Below are 26953 nucleotides of genomic sequence, written 5' to 3'. Positions count from 1 at the left end.
CTCCTTTTTTGCGTCTGTCTTTACAAAGGAGGACATTACATCAATACCTGAAACAGTGAAAGTGTTCAAGGGAGAAATAGAGGACAGCCTCACCACATTAGAAGTGGATTTGGACCAGATTTACTACCAGATCGACAAACTTAAAAGCAACAAATCCCCTGGACCGGATGGAATTCACCCGTGAGTATTAAAGGAGCTGAAGGTAGAAATCGGAGAACTACTGTAAAACCTTGCCAACCTGTCAATTAGAACTGGACAGATACCGGACGACTGGAAGATAGCGAACGTCACCCCAATTTTCAAAAAAGGATCAAGAGGAGAACCGGGCAACTACAGACCTGTGAGTCTTACGTCTGTCCCTGGAAAGATGGTTGAGGCACTGATTAAAGATAGCATAGTCCGGCACTTGGATACACACGATCTGATGAGAGCCAGTCAGCACGGCTTCAGGAAAGGGAAGTCATGCTTGACGAATTTACTACAATTCTTTGAAACAGTAAACAAACAAATTGATAATGCGGAACCAGTGGACATAATATACTTGGACTTCCAGAAAGCGTTCGACAAAGTTCTACATGAAAGACTTCTCAGGAAATTACAAAGCCACGGAATAGAGGGAGACATACTAAGGTGGATAGGCAAAAGCTGGAAAACAAAATGCAGAGGATAGACATAAATGGGAAGCTCTCAGACTGGGAGAAAGTGACTAGCGGTGTGCCCCAGGGCTCAGTTCTTGGGCCCATCATATTTAATATTTTCATCAATGACCTAGAAGAAGGAACGTCCAGTGAAATCATCAAGTTTGCAGACGACACAAAGCTATGTTGGACAATCAGATCACAAAAGGACAGCAAGGAACTACAGAGAGACTTGAGCCAGTTAGAGAGATGGGCAGAGACATGGCAGATGAAGTTTAATGTGGAAAAATGTAAGGTAATGCATTTAGACAGAAAGAACAAGGAGCACGAGTACAGCATGTCTGGTGCAACTCTGGGTAAGAGTGAACAAGAAAAAGACCTGGGGGTAATGATAGATAGGACCCTGAAACCATCAGCAAAATGTGCGGCGGCGGCAAAGAAAGCAAATAGAATGTTGGGCATGATAAAGAAGGGAATCACGAGTAGATCGGAGAGGGTCATAATGCCGCTTTATAGAGCAATGGTCAGACACTTGGAATACTGTGTCCAACACTGGTCTCCCTACCTAAAGAAGGATATAAAACTGCTCGAGAGGATGCAGAGGCGAGCAACGAAGCTGGTAAAAGGTATGGAGAACTTGAACTACAAAGAATGACTTAGAAAACTAGGACTGTTCTCCCTTGAGAAGAGGAGACTGCGAGGGGATCTGATTAAGAGTTTTAAAATAATAAAAGGAATCGACAAGATAGAGCAAGACAAAAAGTTATTTACGATGTCAAATGTGACTTAGACAAGAGTTCATGGACTGAAGCTGAGGGGGGACAAGCCCAGGACAAATGCCAGGAAGTTCTGCTTCACATAGCGAGTGGTGGACACCTGGAATGCTCTCCCAGCAGAGATTACTGCGGAACCCACCGTTCTAGGATTTAAGTGGCAAGTTAGATGCACATCTCCTCGAAAGGCGCGTAGAGGGATTCAGGTGACTAAGTTTTCGCCAGGTTACACCTGGCCGGGCCTCCGCGGGAGCGGATCACTGGACTTGATGGACCAAGGATATGATCCGGAGATGGCAATTCTTATGTTCTTAAAGTCTTCTAAACCCTTTACAATTTAAAATAAGGGAACAAAAATTTACATAAAATGTGCATTAATACAAATAAGGTTTTCTTTAAATACAAAAGACTTACGTAATATTCAATAGAGAAGGACTAACTGGTACAACTGGAATGGAGGGGCAGAACTACAATAGTATAAAGAAAAGGTTCACATAAAAGGGAAAAACAAGAGGAGGGGGACAAGCCTGCATGAGAGTAAAATTTGAGAAAAGGCAAAAAAATATGATAGAACAACTTAATGTGTGGACTTCATATAATGAAAAAAAGTAGATTTAGGTTTTGAATATGTCCATATATAGGAAGGTTTTAAGAGACATCTTAAATTTGACTAATGTAGATTCCTCTCTAAGATAATTAAGAAGTGCATTCCAAAGCTGGGGCGCAGTGAATGAAAAAATCTCATTGCACCTTATACCTATAATTTTTAAAGAAGGAACTACCAGGCTCTGCACCCAGCCCCCTTCCTTCATGCCCTGCAAAGCTCTGCAGCCAGCCCCCTTCCCTCCCTGCCCTGAAAAACTCTGCAGCCAGCCCCCTTCCCTGCCCGGCTCTGAACCCAGCCCCCTTCCCTCCCTTATGTACCAGGCTATGCAGCCAGCCCCTTTCCCTACCAGGCTATTGTCACACTTGCGCCCCTGAAATGCGCAGTGAGCTCACGGGGACATGACAAAACCTCTGACCCAGCGTGTCCCTTGCTACTAAGGGACCCTTCAGAACTTTATTCTGGCAAGATAACTGCCTAATAGGGCTTGCAGGTAATGAGTTCCAGTCAGAAATGGCAAAATAATCACTTTATTCCAGCCACTGGCCCAATAAATTAAAATACAGGCTCCAAAACAAAACATCAAAATCAAAATGTTCAAGTCTGTCCGCAATGGTTCAAGTGTGGTCCCCTGCTTCTGGGCTTCAACAGTGAAATAGAGCTCAGTCCGCTTCACTAGAGCAGATATACTTACAACTTTTATCCCACAGTCCATTCAAAGAGCACTACCAGTACTTGGTTAGTTAATGAACAGGAACAGAAAAAACCTCCCAGCAGACTGAGGAGCAGAAAACAGGCAGGAATTTAACATTGCTTTACTTTAGTGTATCCATACTGTGAATAAGCTGTTTTATATGAACAGTATCAAGTGCTCAGAAACATAAGTACTGTACCACTTATCCCAGCCTTGTATTGTAGGGAAGCTTTCATTCAAAAACCACTGCGCTGGTCAAATGCAGGTACCATACATACCGTCCCTTTGAAACGTAGTTGCAGTAACCACCCACAGCTGAGAGAAAGCAATGTAATTATCCAGCTTGGCAACAAGCAAGGAAACCATACACACGTTTGTTGGACACAAACACTCCAATGCTTTAAGGTAAGATTCAAAGTTCAGTTTTCAAGGAGAGGTCCTAAACTCTCTTCAAAGAAAAAATATAGTTTAACTGGAAGCTCAGAGACTGTAAGCAGCAAACAAAACTCTTATGCTTCACTGCGTTTCCATGCTTCACTTCGTTTCCATTTCTATTGGACAAGACTCAGTTCCTACTCAGCTTTCCTGAATGTCCATGACTTCTCCCTGATCCTGCTCCCAAAGCTCAGAGGAAGAAGACATCTCCTCTGCATCAGTCATTTGCAAATCCGTGTCACCAGCCTTCTCTGGCTGGGGAGAGAGGGACTTGCTCTCCTCTTCTGGTTGCCTCTCCCCTGGCTACCTCTCTCCCCTTCCTGTTCTGAAGAGACTCGTTTTAAGCTGTGGAGAGCCACTCCCCCTAAGCCTGGGTAGGGAAAGGGCTTTCCACATACTAGCCTGCTCCCTTTCAGTACAGGCAGGATTCTTTCTAGCCCTGGTTCTAACAGGGACAGGCTGCTGGAAAGGTAGTAAACCTCTAGTAGTGGCAGGAACAGATTTAAACTGAGTAAAGCTTTCCTGCCTATCCTTTTCCTGCCCTGCCTCATCAGACACAATCTCTCTATCTAAGCAGTAGTCAGCTAATTCTGTAGATTGGCATTCTACCTAAACAGCTCTCTTACATCGGGGCTCAGTGTATTTTCTCACTATTTCTGGGACAAAAACCGGGATGGACTCGGGTTTGTCATAGACAAAACCCAAAACAGACTTGAGTTTGTCACACTATGCACCCTGTCCCACCTCCGCTTCCATCTCTGGTGGCCTAGTGGTAGGCTGGGACAGGAGAGATCCCTCCTGTCTCCTGTTCCGGCCCAGCTAATACAAATAATTTTATTTACTTCCTCCCCGCCGCATACCTTTTCTGTTATCCCTGGTGGTCCAGCAGTCTATGGGAAGGACTGCGCTCCTGCCCTGTGCACTTCCTTCTGGACTCAGGGCTCGCGGTGCACAGGCACGCAGGAGCAAGCTTCTCGAGGAAGAAGAATTATGAAGAAGATTAGGAAGAGGATAAGCACTGTAAATACGTTAGAGCAGGGGTAGGGAACTCTAGTCCTTGAGAGCCGTATTCCAGTCGGGTTTTCAGGATTTCCCCAATGAATATGCATTGAAAGCAGTGCATGCAAATAGATCTCATGCATATTCATTGGGGAAATCCTGAAAACCCGACTGGAATATGGCTCTTGAGGACCAGAGTTCCCTACCCCTGCGTTAGAGGAAGCATGGTCCCTTTTTAAGGACACAGTCACCGAGGCGCAGAATCTATATATACCGCGTATCAATAAAGGTTCCAAGAGGAAAAACAATAAGTAACTGGCGTGGCATACTGTATCAATGAATGAAGCGATCAGATACAAGAAGACTTTGTTTAAGGAATGGAAAAGGACAAAAACGGATGAAAACTGGAAAAAGCACAAACAACATCAAAGCAAGTGCCATAAGGCACATGAATGACTACTTTGAAAAATTACGAGCCATGGAATCGAGAGTAAAAAATTCACTTGGATTAAAAACTGGTTGGTGGATAGGAAACAGAGAGTGGGGGTAAATGGACAATACTTGGACTGGAAAAGCGTCACAAGTGGAGTGCCGCAGGGTTTGGTGCTTGGACCCGTGCTCTTCAACATATTTATAAACGACCTGGAAATTGGTACGACGAGCGAGGTGATAAAATTTGCAGACGATACGAAGTTATTCAGAGTAGTGAAGATGCAGAAGGATTGCGAAGGCCTGCAACGTGACATAAACACACTCGAGAAATGGGCCACAACATGGCAAATGAGGTTTAACGTGGATAAGTGTAAGGTGATGCATGTTGGTAACAAAAATTTTATACATGAATACAGGATGTCTGGTGCGGTACTTGGAGAGACCCCCCAGGAAAGAGACTTGGTAGTACTGGTGGATAAGTTGATGAAGCCATCTGCACAATGCACAGGGCAGCTAAAAGGGTAAATAGAATGCTAGGAATGATTAAGAAGGTGATCATGAACAAATTGGAGATTATCATGCCGCTGTACCGGGCCATGGTACGCTCCCACCTGGAATACTGCATCCAGCACTGGTCACCATACTTGAAGAGTACTACTCGAAAGGGTCCAGAGAAGAGCGACTAAAATGGTTAAGGGTCTAGAGTAGTTGTCGTATAGTGAGAGATTAGAGAAACTGGGCCTCTTCTTCCTTGAAAAGAGGAGACTGAGAGGGGACATGATTGAAACATTCAAGTTAATGAAGGGAATAGACTTAGTAGATAAAGACAGGTTGTTCACCCTCTCTCCAAGATAGAGAGAATGAAAGGGCACTCTCTAAAGTTAAAAGGGGATAGATAGAGTGGTGGAAAACTGGAACGCTCTTCCAGAGGCTGTTATAGGGAAAACACCCTCCAGGGATTCAAGACAAAGTTAGACAACTTCTGCTGAACCAGAACGTATGCAGTTAAGGCTAGACTCAGGGCACTAGTCTTTGACCTGGGGGACCGCCACGTGAGCGGACTACTGGGCACGATGGACCACTGGTCTGACCCAGCAATGGCAGTTCTTATGTTAAGAGACTACGAGGAAAAATAACCAAGGAGGCAAAAAATTTTAAGCCGTTCTTTCGATATAATAAGGGGAAACGACCTGCGAAGGAAGCATTGGGGCCGTTGGATGACCATGGAATGAGGGGAGTACTAAAGGAAGACAAAGCTATCACCAACAAACTGAACACATTTTTTGCGTCTGTATTTACCGAAGAGGATATATCCAATATACCAGAAGCCAACAGGCTATACACAGGAAATGAAGATGGGAAACTGACAGGGTCAACAGTCAGTCTAGTAGAGGTATACAGACAGATTGATAGGCTTAAAATCGATAAATCCCCAGGACCGGACGGCATCCACCCGAGACTAATCATGGAACTAAAAGGGGTTATAGCTGAACTGCTTCAACTAATAGTCAATGTGTTGATACAATCAGGAAATATTCTGGAAGACTGGCAAGTGGCGAATGTTATGCCAATCTTCAAGAAAAGTTCAAGGAGAGATCCGGGAAACTACAGACCGGTGAGTTTGACTTCGGTACCGGGGAAGATGCACTGATAGAAGTCCGCATCATCGATCACCTTGACGGACACAAACTGTTGAGGACAAGCCAGCACGACTTCAGCAAAGGAAGATCTTGCTTGACAAACTTACTGCACTTCTTTGAGGGAGTAAATAGGTAGGTAGACAAGGGAGACCCCGTCGACTTCGTATACTAGATTTTCAGAAGGTGTTAGATAAGGTCCCGCATGAATGTCTACTTTGAAAAATTGCAAGCCATGGAATTGAGTGTGATATACTCACATGCATGAATACAGGATGTCCGGGGCGGTACTTGGAGAGACCTCCCAGGAAAGAAACTTGGGAGCTCTGATCAACAAGTCGATGAAGCTGTTCGCGCAATGCGCTGTGGTGGCAGCGGCGAAAAGGGTGAACAAAATGCTAGGAATGATTAAGAAGGTGATCACGAAAAGATCGGAGAAAGTTATCATGCCACTGTACCGGGCCATGGTGCACCCTCACCTGGAGTACTGCGTCCAGCACTGGTCGCCATACATGAAGAAGGACACGGTACTAATCGAAAAGGGTCCAGCGAAGAGCGACTAAAATTGTTAAGGGGCTGGAGGAGTTGCCGTACAGTGAGAGATTGGAGAAACTGAGCCTTTTCTTCCTTGAAAAGAGGAGACTGAGAGGGAACATGATCAAAATCTTCAAGATATTGAAGGGAATAGACTTAGTAGATAAAGACAGGTTGTTCACCCTCTCTCCAAGGTAGAGAGAATGAGAGGGCACTATCTAAATTTAAAAGGGGATAGATTCCGTACAAACGTAAGGAAGTTCTTCTTCACCCAGAGAGTGGTAGAAAACTGGAACGCTCTTCCGGAGTCTGTTATAGGGGAAAACACTCTCCAGGGATTCAAGACAAAGTTGGACAAGTTCCTGCTAAACTGGTACGCAGATGAGGCTGGAGTCATTTTGAACACTGGGCTTTGACCTGGGGTGCCGCCACGTGAGCGGACTGCTGGGCATGATGGACCACTGGTCTGATCCAGCAGCGGCAATTTTTATGTTGGATTAAAAACTGGTTGGCGGATAGGAAACAGAGAGTGGGGGTAAATGAACAATACTTGGACTGGAAAAGCATCACGAGTGGAGCGCCGCAGGGTTCAGTGCTTGGGCCTGTGCTCTTCAACATATTTATAAATGACCTAGAAATCGGCACAGGATTGCCAAGATCTACAACGAGACATAAACACACTCAAGGAATGGTCAGCAAAATGGCAAATGAGGTTCTACGTGGATAAGTGCAAGGTGATGCATGTTGGTAACAGAAATCATATGCACGAATACAGGATGTCCGGTGCTTTACTCGGAGAGAGCCCCTAGGAAAGAAACTTGGGAGTACTTGTAGACAAGTCAATGCATCGTGCAATGCACAGTGGCGGTGAAAAAGGCCAACAGAATGCTAGGAATGATTAAGAAGAGGATCACAAACAGATCTGGGAAGGTTATCATGCCGCTGTACTGAGCCAAGGTACACCCCCACCTGGAATATTGCATCCAACACTGGTCACCGTACATGAAAAAGGACATAGTACTACTCGAAAGGGTCCAGAGAAGAGCGACAAAATTGGTTAAGGGACTGGAGGAGTTACCATACAATGAGAGGCTAGAGAAACTGGGCCTCTTCTCCCTTGAAAAGAAGAGACTGAGAGATAACGATCGAAACCTTCAAGATATTGAAGGGAATTGACTTAGTAGAGAGAGAGAGATCGTTCACCCTTTTCAAGGTGAAGAGAACGAGAGGACACTTGTTAAAGTTAAAAAGGGATAGATTCCATACAAATGTAAGGAAGTTCTTCTTCACCGAGTGAGTGGTAGAAATCTAAAATGCTTTTCCAGAGGCTGTTATATGCGAAAACTCCCTTCAGGGAATCAAGAAAAGGTTAGATAAGTTCCTGCTGGACTAGAACATATGCAGGTAAGGCTAGACTCAAATAGGGCACTGGCTTTGACCTAAGGGCCGCTGCGTGTGCGGACTGCTGGGCATGATGGGCCGCTGGCCTGACCCAGCAGCGGCAATTCTTATGTTCCTTTGCTCGCTGAATGGCTCCTGCCACGTCCCACGAGAACTGGTGGTAGGCATTGAACGAGTAGTGCGCCGTGAGCTCCAAGCCCCGAGCCCGGATGGAGATGTGCAGGGCAGGAGCGCAATCCTGCTCTTATACCGCTGGACAGAAAAGGTGCGCAGTGGGAGGTGGGGAATTATTAGTATCGGCTGGGCAGAGAGGGATCCCTCCTGTCCTAGACTATTAGAGGCCTGCATCAAGTCAGGGAGGGTGTTGGGTGATAACCTGAATATAGGAATAAACCCCCATTTTTGGGCCATTTTTTTGACAGGACGCCACTAAAAGGGCAGCTTCAGAATTGTGACGAGATTACTGATATTTCACTTAGGTCCCTCAAATGCTCCACTCAGAACAGTGATCCATTGAGGAATGCTGAAAGAAAGTCGCTTGTAGGCTGAGTCTTTTTTTTTTTTTTTAACCAAATATGACCTGATGCAATAATAAAACAAATTCCAGTGAAAGGGGCTGTTGCAGCCCCTTGATCCAACAGGTCAGCAGGAAAGGGAAGCTGGTGAGAAGTATTGGGTAAGGTTGCTAAAACACTAGTCAAGAGAGGAGAAGAGAGATGTGCTGAAAAATTCAAAATAGCCATTGCTCATTTGGAGAAACAGATCCCATCAAAACTTTCTCCCTCTTCGCAGAGGTTATTTTGTTCCAGCAATTGTGGGAAATCTGAGATGTCAGAAACAAGTCCACATTGATGAGATGCTGTTTGGCAGCTCCCACACCACATAGTGTTTTGCTGTCTTAGCTGCCAGAATGTAATAGAAACTTAGAAACATGACAGTAGATGGGCCAAAGGCCCATCTAGTCTGCTTATGTTTAGCATCTACTATCTCCTCTTCTCCCTAAGAGATCCCTTGTGCTTGTACGTGTTCTTGAATTCAGATAAGGTCTCCACCACCTCTACCGGGAGATTATTCCATGCATCTACCACCCGTTATGTAAAAAAAAGTATTTCCTTTGATTATTCCTAAGCTTATCATCTCTTAACTTCATGCTATATTCTCTTATTTTGGAGCTTCTTTTCAAATGAAAGAAACTCGTCTCATGCGCATTTATACCACAAAGGTATTTAAACGTCTCTAACATATCTATCTTTCCCGCCTTTCCTCCAAAGTATATATATTGAGACCAGCGCCATTTTGTCTCATTAATCGAGCTAACAGGCACAATTTCGACCCCTGATGAAGCCTTAATAGGTGAAACCGGTCCCCGTAGGGTTTATATCACTCTGCAATGATTCCACTTTGCTTTAAGATAAGTGTGGTTTCTTTGATTTTCACTGGCATTTATTATGTATTTTGAGTTTTGAGCACTGAGTTTAGTTTGCTTATAATTTTTGCTTGCACTGCACTCAATGAATGATACCTTCTCCTGCTATTCAGGATAGAAATCTTTGATGATTCACCCGAGCAGGCATCTGAGAGTCAGTGAAGCACCTGAACGTTCCTTTACACACAAGTCTGTATCTTAGTGGAATATTAATATTAAATCACACCATGTAGTGATCACTAGATGCCAAATGATCACCCATTATAACATCAGAAACATTTTCCCTGTTTGTAAGCACTATGGCCCCATCCCACATGGGTTCCATGCTAGTACTCACTCAATGCCATGAAGGAGGAGAGTGAACCTGGAGTTGCTGAGGTTTACAGGCACTGTTAGACTACCATGGCAGAGAATTAAAATTTTCCCTCACAAGAGCTGGAAAGGCAGAAGTGTTTTTTTTGTTTGTTTGTTTTAAATCTTAAGAAAGCATGAGAAGGTGGTGGGGTGGGGAAGGGGAACCTGGCACGACCAGATGTGCACCCCAAAGAGCTTTAGGAGTACAGCCTAATTCACAAATTTCAGTCACTGATCTGCAGTCACCTGGAAATAGAGAATGCAAGTTTGGACTGATCGTTTGGGACTACAGGAAAGAAAATGATATTTGTTTGTTTATTTAAGATTTGATATACCGCTCCTACATTTTACTGACCTAAGCGGTTTACAGTGTATTAAACTAAAATGAAATTAGGTACTTGAGAAAAACTACCCTATCTGTCCCGAAAGCTCACAATCTAGCTAAAGTACCTGATAAACTAAAAATATGTAATAACAACATATAATACATTTCCAAGATCAAAAATGAAAGATATAGAAAATAGAAATAATGAAAGAAGATAAAAAATTTAAAATAAAATAAAACAAATTTAAGAGATAGAAAAGTCTCTGAAGCGGCCTGATAACAAACAGTCATATTTTAGTGCAGGTCTTAATACAACTCCTGGCATAGCACACTTCACAGATCCATCATTGGCAGAGCTTGAGAGCAGCAAAGAAATTAACATTTCTAAAACATATCCACTAAAACTGTTATATGAAATAAATAAACCCAAATCAACACAAATCAGTACAAATTAAGGCAGATTGCGGTCCCCATTCCATTATTCAATTCGGGAGAGCCATTTGAAAAAAAATGTGCTTTTAGATGCCTCTTAAAATTTTGAAATGATTCTTCCTGGTAAATTGTTCCACAATATTGGAACCAAGTAGAAAAATGCACCATTTCTGGTTGAGGCAAGGTGAGCCTTTGAGATATGGGGGAACAGCTACTCTATTGTCATTTAAAGATCTCAAGAAGCGATTAGGTGTGTAAAATAACACTAGATTAGAGAGAGATAATTGTTGTAACTCAAATAATGCCCTATGTGCCAGCATCAGGATTTTAAATTTAATTCTAAATTCCATTGGTTACCATAATGGAGTTACATGATGGAGTTACAATAATGGAGTTACATGATCATAGATGTGTGCACGACCTAACAGCCAAATTGCCGCATTTTGTATTGTTTGTAAATGTTTCAGTTGCCCTACTGTTATTCCCTCATATACCAATTGCCATAATCCTATTTAAATAGAACAAAAGCATGTATTACAGTACATTACATTAGGGATTTCTAGTTCGCCATTACCTTGCAGTTCAAGGCGGATTACAAAAGAATTATCAAGGAAGTATTACAACAAGAACTTACCAAAAAAAAATAAATTTAGTCATTTTCAAAGAGAGTAAGAAATGAGTATGGTTATTTGTTTGGGGTAATTGGCTTTAGTGAGAGGTGGTGTTTGAAACTTGCGGTGTTATTTCTTTTTTCAGGGATTTCTTTAAGAGTATGGTCTTTATTTCTTTTCTAAAAGTTTTGTAGCCTAGGGATGCCGTCAGTAGATTGGTGATTTAGTTTGGCTGCTTGAGTGACTAGGAGACCATCAAATAGTTTTTTCCGTTTGACCTCCTTAATTGGGGGGTATGAGAATGGGATGCGAGTTTTCCTATGTCTGGTTGAGGTGTTGTGGATGAGGCGGTTATTCAGGTAGTTTGGACTGTCTCCGTATAAAGTCTTAAATAGTAGACAGTAGAATTTAAATTGTATTCTTGCTGGGATTGAAAGCCAATGCGATTTGAGATATGCTTCTGTAATGTGGTCATGTTTCTTCAATGAGTAGATGTATGATTTCTCATCCAGGAAATCTTGAATAGCTCTAAGTTGTCTTAATGCCCCAAATCCTTTCGCAACTGTAGATGAAACCTGCTTCTCAAAATTCAAATGACAGTCAATTATAATTCCCAAATACTTAAAACTATCTACTGTCTCTATATGCTGATGGTGTAGTGAACGATCTAGTTGTGGTGTTACCTTGTCACCGGAAATACAACATGCTACTGTTTTTTACATATTCAATACTAGTCCATGTTTTCCCAACCATTCTTCTATCCAAACCATCCAAAAGAGGGCTCAGATCCAATGTTGAAGGGGATAAATCATATACCAACAAAATATCATATGCATAGATAAATGTACTGATTCCTAATTCCTGAATTCATCTTGCAAGAGGACTCAAAAATATATTAAACAGCATAGGTGAAAGGGCTGATCCTTTTGGTACCTCACAGTCCAATAATCTATCACTGGATATTGACCCATCCATAACTACTCTAAAAGTATGATCTCGGAGAAAGGCTGCAAATCAATCCCAAACCACTCCTATTAAACGTATCTCATGGAGCAATCTCAATAGAAGTTCATGGTCAACTAGATCAAATGCTGAGCTCAGATCTAAAGATATTACCATTGCGAAGTTCCCATGATCCAAGATAGTGAACTTCACTAAGGAAACCTGCTAAAACTGTCTCAGTACTGTGTATAAATTAGCGGGTAAGATTCAATTTTTCCTTAAATCCTCCAATGTTAGGGTTTGCTGAAATGGAATTTTGTTGCTTAGACAGTGAGCATTTGTACTTATTGCTTTCCAGCTATTTTGTGTCATCTTAATTATGTTCTTTACAGTCTTATGCCTGGCCTCTTTGTTACAGATGAATGAGTTATTAATGTAATAGCTCCAGTGCCTTGATCCTAAGAAAACCAATTTGGAGCTCTAGAGCTCACCTGCATCTTTCTCCAATTTTCTGCTAGGCAAAAATAGTCACTCAGTTTACTCATACTAGTAATATTGTGTTAACTATGCAAAATCATGTCCAATTTATTAAAACAAAGGAACCATCAACTAATGTATCTTAAGGCCTTTTAGATATTGTAATTTCTAATGGACTGAACAGCAATGTACAAGATGAACTGTGGATTCAACATTTTCTGTCTATGGCATAAGCAATTTGCTATCTATAATAATAAATAGGTATTTATCCAGAGACTTGTATAAAATTTCACTCCATCAGTGTAAATATATGTGCAAAATATTTTGTTTTGTGCATACTTCACATTTGAGGGAAGAGCTCCCAGGAGCATATTGTGGGTGAAATTAGGAATAAAATATGAATTAAATGCCATTTTGCCCAGAAGCTTTATGTGGGAAGAGGGACTTCTAAGTTGGGGTTGTGGGCTCTAGACAAATTCCAGGGGCCCTTAGGTTTCTCATTCATACATCTGTGCACAAACACACAAGTTCTTTCTCTTATTATCTTTTATTCCTTGGTTAACTTTATTTATACACTCACAGAAATAGAAGAATATGTTACACACACAAGAGTGTATAAATACAAAATCTTATAGCCTAACTTTCTACTTTAAGCTCTAAAAATATCTAGTGTAATATAATACATGCTTATGTATTAAAAAGTTTAAGTAGAGAGTAACAAATCTTATAGTCAACCTCCCAAGAGACAAAGCACAATAAAAACACTGTTTATATAACACAATTCTAGCAGCAGCCTGGTATACAGACAAAGAATGAAAGAGAGAAAGTGAAAAACAGAAAGAGTGGGAGGGAGAAGTTTGAACTGCCTATCATAAAATTCAGATCAGTCTGTGCAAAGTCCCCATGCTGTGATCTAAGCTCAAAGTTTATAGGGATCCTGTAATATGGGCTTGAATAGGAAGATGCATATCCATTAGCTCCGCCAACCTCTAGGTTAAGTAATAAACTTTCTTGAAGTCTTCTTAACTCTAGATTCCTTTCCCATTGTATAGAAAAGTCCTTTTTTAATGGGGGCTGTGGAGTATACCTCTATTATGGCACTAGAAACGCCATAAAAAGGTGTTATGTTTCTAATGTTACCAGCCAGATGTACTGTATACTGTGCTCTTAAATAGGAGACGATAATTGATTGGGACTGCTTCTACATCTCCTTATGATCCAAGTAGCCTATTTGCTATGTCTATTCTCTCTATCTTCTGATGTTTGTTATCAGCAGAACTGAGCCAAAAAGTATGAAAATTTTGAAGGGAGTTGAAATTGGGCCTCTTGTTAATTATCACAGAACAATGACAGAGAGAGAGAGAGAGAAATATGAGTTAGGAGGAGTTAGGAAAGTTAGTTTGAAGTAATTTATTCAAATGGGTAATGGGTTTATTCAAAAGCTATTATGGGTTTATTATAGTTAAAATCAGAGAAGCACAGGCAAAAAAGTTGGAAGAGAAATTTGTTTATCAAAGAACAGGAGAGAAGGAATGCCTGTGTGTTTCAGCATTTGTTAGGGTTATCTTGATGACCTCTGCTTCTTTCACACATCTTTCCAGTGTTTATATCTTGTTGTAGCTCAATGGCTGGATAATGACATATCTGTGTGGCTGGTTTTTCTTTATGCTTAGAGTCATTGGTCAAGCTATTATGTTAATATTATTAACATAACAAAGAAAAATGGGGAGACCCAATGATCCACAGTGAAGACAGTCCACCGATGAAAACAAAAACTGTGGATACAGATGTTCTGGAGATAATTTATTAAACACTGACACATAAAACCATGAAAATTCAATTAAAAAAGTACAATGATAAAAAATACTGTGATAAAAATTATCTCCAGAACATCTGTATCCACAATTATCTCCAGAACATCCGTATCCACAGTTTTTGTTTTCATCGGTGGAATATTATTAACATTACATTTCCATAAAGGATTCACAATTTTCCTGGTATTCTATAAAAAGGTACTTCTGAATGGGAAGCTTTTTGTAAATTACATATAAGATTGTTGGCAAAAATACATGTATCCTTACTGGCACATAAAGCGGGAGCAGCCCTTGTAGAAAAAAACACATTAAGAAAGAGCAGTGTTGTGCAAAGCTTTACATGTGTAAGTACATGCAGCTACACGTGTAATTGCTAACTCTTACATGTTATATGTGTTGAATTTTACAAATCAGCATTTACAAAAGGAAACAATTAAGGAATTAAGTAAATTAACACTTTTTAATTAATTTTTGGGGTGATATTAGATGCACACAAATTGTTTATTACAATTATTCCAGTGGGAAATGATACTCGTCCTTGATCCTTATTTTCACCTCCTCCTTGATGTCTTTCTCAATACATACTGTTGTTTCATAATCACACCAAATTCAAAAAACATCACAACAGAAGGTATTCTCACTTCTTTTAATATGCAGAATCATTAGCCTGCCCCGACGGGACCTGTTTAGCCACATAAAGACTTTTTCAAGAGTTCTTAAGGAGCGCACTCTAGTGTCCTTTCTTTCTTGGGGCTAGTGAAAATACCTTCTGTTGTGATGTTTTTTGAGGAGGTGAAAATAAGGATCAAGGGCGAGTATCATTACCCATTTGAATAATTGTAATATACAATTTGTGTACAATTAAGTGGACGTTGGAGACCCTTTGGACCTCTCTCCATACTGGACATTCAGAAGTGGGTGTTTTGCTACTGTAGATGTTTCCAGTTTACCTCCCTTCATCATCTTCTGCATCTTAATGATATTAGATGCCGCAGAGGTTAGCACAATCGTCCCCTAAATCACTTATGGAGATCCCTAGTCCAAAGGATAAGGTAGCTGACATTTATGTTTGACTTGGAGCAGGTACAAAATTTGACATGGAAAGTGTTTATCTTGTAATTGTATCGGGGAATGACAGGTACAGTTTTTCAGGTTTCCAAAACTACACTCAGCTTTCTACAACTGCCATTTACATGCATATGCAATCTATATGAGTAAATACCTCTATTTCCACATGTAGATGCCTTTAAAATGTCCCCCATAAACTGTTTTTTCACATCAACATGTATAATTTTCACATTATGTGCACTAAAAACAGGTTCATAGGTCCACAAGTACTTTTTTATGCACAGCAATTTTCAAACCCCAAAATTCTATATGTGGTGCCTTACATTATGCACATAAATCGGTACACACAGCCAATGTGTGCACATAACTTAATTGTTTAACAAGCCTAATTGGCACTGCTAATTGGCAATTAACATCTTATAATTGCCACTAAGTAGCATTAATTGGAAGTTACATGCGTAACTTGGAATGTGCACTGTCCAAAATGTTACACATAATTCATGTGCATGAATCTGAAAAGGGGGCGTGTTTAGGGGAAGGTTGTGGCATTCTTATAAGTTATATGCAAGTTTAGAGATTATGCACCAATGTGTACAAGTTAGGTTGAGGCATTTAGGCCAGATTTTCCTTGGCCCAAATGAGGGCACCTAAGTTACGACACATACTAGCGCTAAGCACTAGTTGGTGCTGATTTTTAGATGTGATATATAGAATCCGACCCAAAGTGACGATATTCTTGCACTGTTCCTTTGAAATTCAATGCAAAGTTTCTGAGTAAAAATACCCACAGATTTTGAAAATTGCCTCCCATATTATTTTAGGTTCCCTTCTAATTAATGAAATGGGTTTTTTTTTTATTTTTTATTGATACATGTTATTTAAGCAGACAACTTATGTGTTGTATAGGTATCAACTGACAAATATCGCGAGTGTACAGCTAGAATTCTCGTGGCAGGTGACTATGGTGGATAATAACAAGACAGCTGGCGGTCCTCAAGAATGTATACAGTCCAATTTGGAAGGTAAACCAAAAATCTTTTGTCTCAACATTCTCTAACCACAACTTTTTCTTTGTGAACCATAAACATGTTAAAATAGTATTTAACATTAGAAAGAGAAACTCTCTAAAAATACAATGAAATACCTTTTTAGAGACTGCATCTTTCCCCCACCCAACATGACACTTTCTGAATTAAACTGCCTACTCTTTGTACTCCCCTCCACCCACAAGTGGCATAGCTGGAACTCAGTGGGCCCTGAGTAGGAGGACTGAAATGCCCCCTCCCCAGTGTTTACATATGGCCATCGGGTCTGACATCCCCATGCTCAGCTACTTATCTTCCCACCGGGTCCTCCACAGCTACAGTGTCAGAGAGAGTGCTAAAGGCAGCTTCTCTGGCTGTTGAGATCTTTATTCTGCCATGTTCCATTCTGCCATGTTCCATCCACAGGAAGTTGCATAAGTGTGACAGAAAGTGACAGGATAGATCCCACCAACCAGAGATACAGCCTTTAACACTGTCTCTGACACTGTAGCCATGGAGGACCCGACAGGTGGGTAAGTAGCTAATAATGGAGAGTAGGGAGGAGCTGAACCTCAGTGTGCGGAAGGGAGAGTTCAGCTACAGATTGCCCCTACCATTGAGAAGCACTGGGCATTTTGAAAGACTCACTCAATGGTAGCTATCTGTGCCATGCCCCCAATTGAATTTCCAAATTCAACAACTGCATTGTCAGAGTAATTACCGTATTTTTTGCTCCATAAGACGCACTTTTTTCCCCAAGAAAGTGGATGGAAATAAGGATGCATCTTATGGAGCGAATACTGCCCCCCCCCCCCCCCTGGTACCTTTTGTAATCCAGCGCTTCCATTGGCAGCCTTCTACACTCCCACAGTGCTGAGCACATAGGACAGACATGTCAAACTCTGGCCCAGGGTGATTAGATTTGGCCTGCGATCTGGGCCGAGAATTGGCCCGCCGTTCCTTCCCACGGCAGAGAGAACGCGTGAGGACGCTTGAATGGCTGGGGTCGGCATGTTTCCTCATTGGCCCTCGTGCTTGTCCGTCATTGCTGCAACGCCTGATTGGTGGGAGTGAGCGTGCTCCATTTTACTCCTCTACCATCGAAATTGGAGCTCTGGTGCCGCCGCTGCATGTTCCCCACCGAGCTGCAGCACCCCACCAGGCACCAAAAGGTGGGGAGCCAAAGGAGGCGATGAAGGGCGCATCTGGCTGTACAACATCCAGGCGGGCCCTGCCAACCAAAAGCGATCCCTCGATGTCGCCAGTGGGCCGTGACACTTCAATCAGGCCCTGGTATACAGGAGCACAATCCCACGAAGACGAGATAGCAGCAGGGGAAAAGTGGCTGAAATTAAGAGACGCTCCCAGCACACCGCACTGCACAGGTCTACCACAGGCAGAGCCTGAAAGCATCAAAGCAGGCGAGTAAGTAAGATCAAACTATTCTACCATTAATGGCCATGTTTGGGTTGTTTATTCAGAGAGGATCAATCAAAACAAAATCAAAAGTGGAAGAACAAAACAAAATCAAATAATAAAAATAGGACAAAAACAATAAAAGAAAGTATAATACAATAAAAATGATAAAAGGATGGCAGGAGGCACCTCAACACAGATCAATATGTGATTACAATATGTCAGATTTGAAATGTGTATCCTGCCAGAGCTTGTGTTATATAGCAGGCGTGAACTAGGTCAGAGGGGGGACAGAGCCTGGCAGAGAGAGGGGACAGGGTGCAGAGCCTGGCAAGGAGTGTGGGGTTGGGTACAGAGCCTGGCAGGGAGAGGGGACAGGGTGCAGAGCCTAGCAAGGAGTGTGGGGTTGGGTGCATAGCCTGGCAGGGAGAATTTGGTTCAGAATGGTTTTTTCTTGTTTTCCTCCTCTAAATCTAGGGTGCGTCTTATGGAGTGAAAAATACGGTACTAAGCCAATTTCTTCTGCTAATTCAGGAGGAAGCCTAAAGGAGGATAATCCCACTGTGTAACATGATTTTTGTTCCTGGGCAGTAAGTGTAATTTCCTAATTGCTCATGCCTAAAAAGTATAGAAAATGTCTGTTATTTCCATAAAACTTTACTTATGTGATCAGAATAGTCAAATTTTGCAATTTACTTATTTAAAACATAAAAATGCTGAATTTTCATCTTTTCATTCTTATACTCATGAATCACAAATAGCAAGTATTTGTATTGAAGTTATACAAAGATGACCACAGAAGATTTAAAAATGAGTAGTTTTTCAAGATTTTTGTAAGTCACTTTCACGAATCAGCCTTAGATGAAGTCTCCCATCATGTTCTCATTATACTCATCATACTTCAAGGCACCTAGTAAAGGCTTGATGCTATTGGAATCCTCTTTGAAGTACACTGAGTCAGTGGAAGAAACGTACTTGTTCCCATTATGGATCAGAATTCTTCTGGATGAGCTGTTAATGCTGACACCACTCTTTTGGGTTACAGGTGATTCCAGTTGCCTCAAACAGACTGGTCACATTGTGGCAGAAGCAGAGCCCATCTTGATAGGTGAAGAAGGTGAAAAAAGTTTGGTGACACTTCTTCTGATCTGTGACTTGCATGCGTTCATCCAACAAATTCCATTCCTTGAGTCTAGATGTCAAAAGCTTAGCATTGGACTTGGTGAGACCCAGATCTCTGATCATCTCATTGAGGTCCTTTTTTGTTTGGATAGTTTGGGTTTCTCTCATCAGCTGCACCACTGATATTGTAAACTGGATCCACAACATCTCAAAAAGGTAAATTTCAAAATATCAATGCCCTGGTCACAAAAGCAAAATTTAAGGGGAATGATAGCAAGACTTCCGGCGGAAGCATGGAGCTGTAAGCAGCAAGAACTTGCAGCTCCGCTACATCCGACGCAGAATTGCACATTAACGGCAAAATTCTCCTTCACTCCCTCACTTTATGCGTGATTGTGAGCTTACTTAATCTGCGGATTATCGAGGAGTGGAACTGCAGGGTTTATGGCCACTAAAATAATGAGAAAAAAGAGGGGAAAACCCGGGCCTGTTAAGTCCAAGATGGCGAAGCAGGCGGGCTCGCCTTCCTCGCCCTCTCCCAGCTCTGTTTGGGTGGCTAAAGTGACTGCGGAGATCCAGGCAGCTTTGGAAGTTACTATTGGAGATAAACTGCAACGTATCCTGGATAAGCTGGACAATTTAGATCAGCGTTTTGCCTCTTTAACATCTGAGGTGCGCAAGGCTCAGCAATGCATCAGTAACGCAAAGGATGCCATACAGAGGATTTCCCAGGAGCAGGTGTTTCACACCTCTATGCTCACTGATCTTAAGGCAAAGATCAAGGACCTGGAGAATAGTTCCCGCCGCAATAATCTGCGTTTTGTGGGACTCTGGGAGAAAGTGGATGATAAAGCGCTGGGTGCTGGTTTACTGAATCCTTGCATCTTTCTACAACAGCGGGACCTCTGCGCATAGAATGTGTGCAAAGATTAGGCCCAAGGAGGGAACCACATGGGAAGCCGCAAATGGTAATCTACCACCTGCTTAACTATAACCATAAAGTTGAGATTTTGCGGGCACTGAGGCAGGGTGGTAAACTCACGCATGAGAACAGGCAGAGCCTTTGATTTCAAGACTATTCTGTGGAAGTGTCTCAGGCCCGACGGCGATTTTCCTACTGTGTTCCCGCTTAGTGCAGTGGCAGATTTCCTTCATGCTGTTTTATCCAGCATGCCTCAAGGTGATCCATCAGGGGAGACCACATCATTTTGATTCTTTGGATTAGGCTCAGTGATATGTGGATGACCATATGCTGGAGGGAGCAGCTTGACTGTTTTTGGAGTCAGTTCGACCGTGTCTGGACCGATTTGCTGATCGAGGACCATCTTGGACTGGTTTTCTTGTGTCCTGAGGAGTGGAGGACGGCGTTGCAGAGACGTTCCCCGCATTTTCTTTTCCTTGGGGAGTTTTTTTTTCCTTTCCTTTGCTTTTACATATTTTATAAGGGTGGTGGTTGGGCCACCTTGCCCCAGCTACGTTTTGTTTAAGTTGATTGCAAGGATGATGTGACTGGGTGCATAAACTGGGAGGGTAGATTATGTGTAGTTATGCATGGTAGCGAGTATTACTCTGGTTTGAGTGTCCTTTCCGTGGTCTGCTTGGGGGGGGGGGGAACTGTTTGGTTTGATTGCGGGTTGTGCGAAGGTGCTAGGGTCTTTTGTTATCTCTGTGGAGAGAATATTAGTTTCCTGGAAGTGGTGCCATTTTTGTTGCGGGATTTTTCAGGGGGGGCCGGAAATGGTGGGAGGTAGGAGGGGTGCTGTAGGTTTTTTGGGGGGTCGTTGGGGTGGTGGAGTTCTCAAGGGGTACAGGGATAGGCAACCCAGGGGGTAGGACTGGGCTTGGGGGGTGGTGGCTGTGACGCCCTCTGGCCATAATTGTGATGTTAGTTTTCTTTTTCTGTTCTCATAAGAGAGTTCTACCTTAGTAGATCCTAGATTTTAATATAACTTCCTGGAATGTGGGCGGTATACACTCGCCGATTAAACACTCTTAAGATCCTACAATTGTTGAACCACACACAGACCAACATAGCCTTTTTGCAGAGACTAGATTGACGTCAACGGAACTTGCCAAATTACGTACATGGTGGGTAGGTTCCCATTTTGAGGCCCCTGCCATTCATAAAAAGGGGGGAGTGTGGTGATTTTGATCCAGAAAAGGGTGCAGATGGAGACCCACTGGGTGGTGAGGGACCCCATTGGACGCTATGTTAAAACTTTTGTCTCTATTAATGGAAACTGAAAAAATGTGGGGTGAAAATCACAAATTTATTGTTAGTCAATACAAAAAAGGTGGTAAAACTGAGCCTGCGCAACTTTGCTCAATATATATTTTTCAGTTCAGCGTGGTGAGACCTCAGAAACTTATACCAAACTCATTATAGAGCAGCCAAACTGGTCCACTCAATGGGTTTTTTTTACAATCATTGGTCAATCACCACCTCCAACCTAATGTAAACTTATTGTCATATTTAAAACAATAAATATCATAAATATGTTATAAACATTATAAATGTGGAACTTAACTTCAGCTCAATCACAATCCCAATGGGGTCCGTTTCGCCGTTGGTTTCCTCCGGAGATCGTGAAAAACAGTTGTATATAAACTTGTTCCAACCTCATTTAACATCAAGTGGCCTTTCAGTCACTTTTAAGAACAGAGTTCTTGCTCTAGGAGCTGATATGCTGGAAGAAGTATGACCTTTAGTATCCCTGGTGGTCCAACAGTGAATCATGACAGGAGCGACTTTCCTTTGCTCCTGCCCATGCAGAGCCACAGTTGGGTTTGGTAGGAACGTCAGGTTGGGTTTGGTAGGAATATGAGGGCCCTGGTGCAGAAAGCTAATGGGACAGGGGAATCTGGTTGGGCTATGCTGCCTAGACCTGTGGCACTTCTTGATTTTAATCTATTCTTTCAGATTTTCATAAACAATTTCGAGCCATTTTAGGATTTTTGACAAATCTTGTGCCTTGGTAAATCGGAATCTTAGGACTTAGAAGCCTTTGCTTCTTTGTAATGTGTATGTGCCCAACAATCCTGGTACCCGCTTTTTTCGGCAAGTCTACAATCAACTCTTGGCTTTTGGGGAGGTGCACATGATAGTGGATGGGGATTTTAATGAGGTATTAGACCCCCAGCTGGACCACTTCTCAGGGGTGGATAGAGAGACATCTTAGATCATTATAGTTCACTGCAATGCTGTGTCACTTCAGCTGACACAGCTTCCCAAAGATAAAAACTTTTTGTCTTTACTTTCTCTCCAAATAGCAGTGAGAGTTTTCAAAAAAGGTTCTATTGTTCTAGCACACATAGGGCAAAAGTTTTACTTTCTTCATGCAGCTCAGTGTTAGAAACATAGAAATAGACGGCAGATAAGGGCCCACGGCCCATCTAATCTGCCCACCTTAATGTCCCTCCCCTACCTTTGCCCTGTGAATAGATCCCATGTGCCGATCCCATTTGGCCTTAAAATCAGGCACGCTGCTGGCCTCAATCACCTGTAGTGGAAGACTATTCCAGCGATCAACCACTCTTTCAGTGAAAAAGAATTTCCTGGTGTCACCTCGTAGTTTCCCGCCCCTGATTTTCAACAGATGCCCTCTTGTTGTCGTGGGACCCTTGAAAAAGAAGATATCTTCCTCCGCCTCGATGCGGCCCATAAGATACTTGAATGTTTCGATCATGTCCCCCCTCTCTCTGCGCTCCTCGAGCGAGTATAGCTGTAATTTGTCAAGCCGTTTTTCGTATGGTAGATCCTTGAGTCCCGAGACCATCCGGGTGGCCATTCTTTGCACCGACTCCAGTCTCAGCACATCCTTGCGATAATGCGGCCTCCAGAATTGCACACAGTATTCCAGGTGGGGCCTCACCATGGATCTATACAATGGCTTAATAATAATAATAATAATAATAATAGTTTATTCTTATATACCGCCATACCCATGCGAGTTCAAGGCGGTTTACATCGAGTTACATTAGGGTCTGCATAGACAGGCAGATTTACAATTATTTGTCAGAATTACAGATTTGTTATTAGAATTACAGAGTAACAGAGTTTCAATTATTTATCAGCTTTATTTGAACTAGACAGAGGATGAGGAAAGTGGGGAAAAAAGGGGGAAGGCCTCATAAGGGGGCCAGATTGGGGAGGGGGGGAGATATTGTCAGGGGGGGGAACAATTCGGGTCTTGTTTGCGGAATAGGTAAGTTTTAAGTGATTTTCTGAACCCGAGGTAAGTGGGGGCCTCTAGTATCATTTGTGCTAACCATGGGTTCAGCTTGGCTGCTTGGAAGGCGAAAGTTCTGTCAAGGAATCTTTTGAAGTGACAAAGTTTGGGTGATGGGAAGGCGAACAGCTGAATACGACGGGATTTCTTGTTGGTGCGGTAGAGGTTGAAGTGAGGGTTGATGTAACTTGGTGAGGAACCATTTACCGCCCTGTAACAGAAGCATGCGAATTTGTAAAGGACTCTAGACTCGAAAGGCAGCCAGTGGAGTTGGTGGTAGAATGGGGTGACGTGTTCCCATTTCTTTAGGCCAAAGATGAGGCGCACGGCGGTATTCTGGATTATTTTTAGTCTCCTGGTTGTTTTCTTCGTGGCGTTAAGGTATATGATGTTGCAATAATCTAGAATGCTGAGGATGGAGGATTGAACAAGAAGGCGGAAGGAAGTGTCATTGAAGTATTTTTTTATAGTGCGAAGTTTCCAAAGTGCAGAGAAGCTTTTCCTGATGACGAGGTCGGTGTGATTTTCTAAGGAAAGATTTTTGTCCAGCGTGACTCCCAGGATTTTTAAGGTTGGTTCGAGGGGGAAGGTCATTCCTTTCAGTTGAATTGTAGTTTCTTTGATTTTGTCATTGGGGGTGGCTAGGAAGAATTTAGATTTATCGGGGTTTAGTTTCAGTCTGAATGCTAGCATCCAGAGTTCGATCTGGTTGAGAATGTTTGTAGTGTGGTCGAGTATTTCATGTGAAAAGTTGGTGAGTGGGATGGATATTGTGATGTCGTCTGCATAAATGAAGAATTTGAGCTTGAGGTTATGAAGAAGGTTGCCTAGGGAGGCCAGGTAGATGTTGAATAGGGTGGGGGATAAGGGGGAGCCCTGCGGGACCCCGCAGGTGTTGTCCCAGCTGTAAGAGAAAGAGTTGTTCTTGCATACTTTGTAGGATCTATTTCTTAGGAACCCCTGAAACCAGTTAAGGACCTGGTCTGAGATGCCGATGTGAGCCAGGCATTCAAGGAGAATGGTGTGGTCTACCAGGTCAAAAGCGCTGCTCAGGTCAAGTTGTATGATTAAGGCGCTTGAGCCCTGACTGAAGAGCGTGTGGAGGTGGTCGAGAAGGGAAGCTAAGATGGTTTCCGTGCTGTGTTCTGTGCGAAAGCCTGATTGAAAGTCGCTGAGTATGTTAAATTTATCTAGGTATGCAGAGAGTTCCGCCTTTACCAGCCCCTCCGCAATTTTGGTGAATAAGGGGATACTGGCGATCGGTCTATAGTTAGATGGGGAATTGGGTGGTTCATTCGCATTTTTTATAATAGGGGTGATCATAATATGGCCTTGCTCAGACGGGAAGTTTCCTGAGGATAATAGAAAATTAACCCATGTCATCATTTTTGCTTTGAAGCAAGGGGGTGCCGTTTTCATGATATTTGGTGGGCATGTGTCCAATTTGCAATGGGAGTGTGTATATTTGTTGTAGTATGAGTTGAAGGTTTGCCAGTCGATTACTGCGAATTGTTTCCAACAGAGGTCAGCTCTGGCTCCTAGGTCTGGGTTTGATAAGTAGATGTCTGGGAGAGTGGGGAACAGCTCGAGGGGATTGGGGCTGGGGGGTAGTGTTAATCTTAGTTTTTGAATCTTGGTGTTGAAGAAGTCAGCGAGGGAGTCGGCAGTTAAGGTGGATTCTTCGTGTATGTTTGTGTGGGTCTCTAAGTTATATAGGTCATTGACCAGTTTGAAGAGATTACTGCTGTTGGTTTTTATGTTTCCGATCTTGAGGGAGTAGAAGTTTTTTCTTTTTTCATTTGTGAGGGTTTTGTAATTTTTTACTTTTTGTCTCCAGGCCGATCTGTGTTCAGGGGATCCCGTTTTTTGCCATAATCTTTCAGCTTTCCTAAGGTCTTTCTTGTATAGCAGCAATTCATGGTCGAACCAGCCTTCTTGGTTGGGGGTTCTAATTTTGCGGGTTTTTGGGGGGGCAATCTCGTTTAGTATGTTGGTACTGGTCTGGATCCAGGATGTCATGAGTTGTTCCGTTTGTTCGGTAGGATTGGTGTTAATTTCGAAGTGGGACCAGAATTCCGTTGGGTCAATCTTTCCTCTAGTAGTGTGGGTTTTGATGGATCTTGTTTTGCCGCTTTTCTGGAGTTTGTTTTGGCATCCGATGGAGAAGGTACATAGGCGGTGGTCGGACCAGAGGGAGTCTGACCAGTTTCCTTGTTTCCAATAAAATGTGGGGTTGGATAGTTCCTTGGAGGAGAGAGTCACCAGGTCTAACTGATGACCTCCTTGGTGGGTTGTGACAGGGGGATGTTTGTCATATCCTAATTGGGAGAGCAGAGACCAAAGGTCTGCTATTTCTGGTTGGTCCGTTTTTTCAAGGTGTAGGTTGATGTCCCCGCATAGTAGGTTATAGGGGCTTGTTAAAGAGTTGGTTAGGAGGGATTCTGCGAAGTTCTCTTTGATCGTGGTCCATTTTTTTGGAGGTATGTAGAATAAAGTTATGGTTAGTGAGGAGGGCAGAGAATTTGAAGTTAGGGAGATGGTCAAGATTTCCGAGTTGGGCGAAGATATTGTGTTGAGAATGGTACCTTTTAGGTGGTCTCGGAAGATTATTGCAAGTCCTCCTCCTCTTCCCCATGTTCTGGCTAGAGAGAGAATCTTGAATCCCGGTGGTAGACAATCTTTTATGATAATATCTTTGTCTGATAGTAACCAGGTTTCGGTGAGGAGAACGAAGTCAGGGTTAGTTTCAATCAGCCAATCTTTGATCAGGGACGCTTTGTTTCGCATTGATCTAATGTTTAGGTAAGAGCCAAGTAGGGACTGATGTGTGGAATGGTTGATTGGGACGAGGTGGGAGTAAGCAAGTTTTTTTAGGGTTCTTGGTTTTGTTGGGTGGAGCTTGGTCGGTTTGTGGGGGTGAAGGGGGATTATGGGCGGATGGGTTTGGGGGTGGTCTTGTGTGGTGTGGTGGGTGTATGTGGGGTTTTTGGGTTTTACTGATCGGTGTAAAGTGAAGTGGATGGGGATGGGAGAAGCCTTGGTGTTGTCTGCATTACAGAGCCTGGTGGTTAGCAGGTAGAGTAGGAGTAAAGCTATACATTGGTGTGTGTTTAGCCAGGCCATTGTGGAGGGCTCGTCCAGCTATAGTAGAGTTTGGTGTTATCTTATATGGTGCAGTGTACTATCGTATGATATGTACCCCGTATAATTCAATACAATACAGTGCGGGATACTACCATATAACATATATCCCGTAGAATACAATATAATACAATACAGTTTGCTAAATTAGAATAATCTGATACGATGCGGTACACAACAGTATGCTCCAATACACAACTAATCTGATAAAATCCAGTATAGTCTAGAACAATAATCTGAACATACAGTGCAGATTACGGCTTAATAGGATTTGTTTGCGGCTGTTGTGGGGTGTTAATGTGTAGGGTGTTGCTCTGCCTTAAGTAGGTACCAACTACAGTGTGCAGAGAACTGGCTATAGTGTGTAAAGTGCTGGCGAGTTTTACAGCAGAATAATTAAGTAGCAGCAGTACTTATCCGGATG

The 26953-nt window shown here is 42.5% G+C and overlaps 1 protein-coding gene across 6 annotated transcripts in view; it reads left to right on the top strand.

Moving 5' to 3' along the window:
• The window catches only part of HYDIN (HYDIN axonemal central pair apparatus protein), a 1718235-nt gene that overhangs the window by 1487404 nt on the left and 203878 nt on the right, over positions 1 to 26953 (top strand). For all 6 annotated transcript variants that reach the window (XM_033943280.1, XM_033943278.1, XM_033943277.1 and 3 more), the window contains one exon: positions 16503 to 16618. In XM_033943280.1, coding sequence (XP_033799171.1) covers positions 16503 to 16618 — 116 coding nt within the window. The remainder of the gene's footprint in view (positions 1 to 16502; positions 16619 to 26953) is intronic.

The sequence above is a fragment of the Geotrypetes seraphini genome, chromosome 4 (assembly GCF_902459505.1).
Source record: "Geotrypetes seraphini chromosome 4, aGeoSer1.1, whole genome shotgun sequence".
NCBI lineage: Eukaryota > Metazoa > Chordata > Amphibia > Gymnophiona > Dermophiidae > Geotrypetes > Geotrypetes seraphini.
This window is presented reverse-complemented; position numbering and strand designations above follow the sequence as displayed.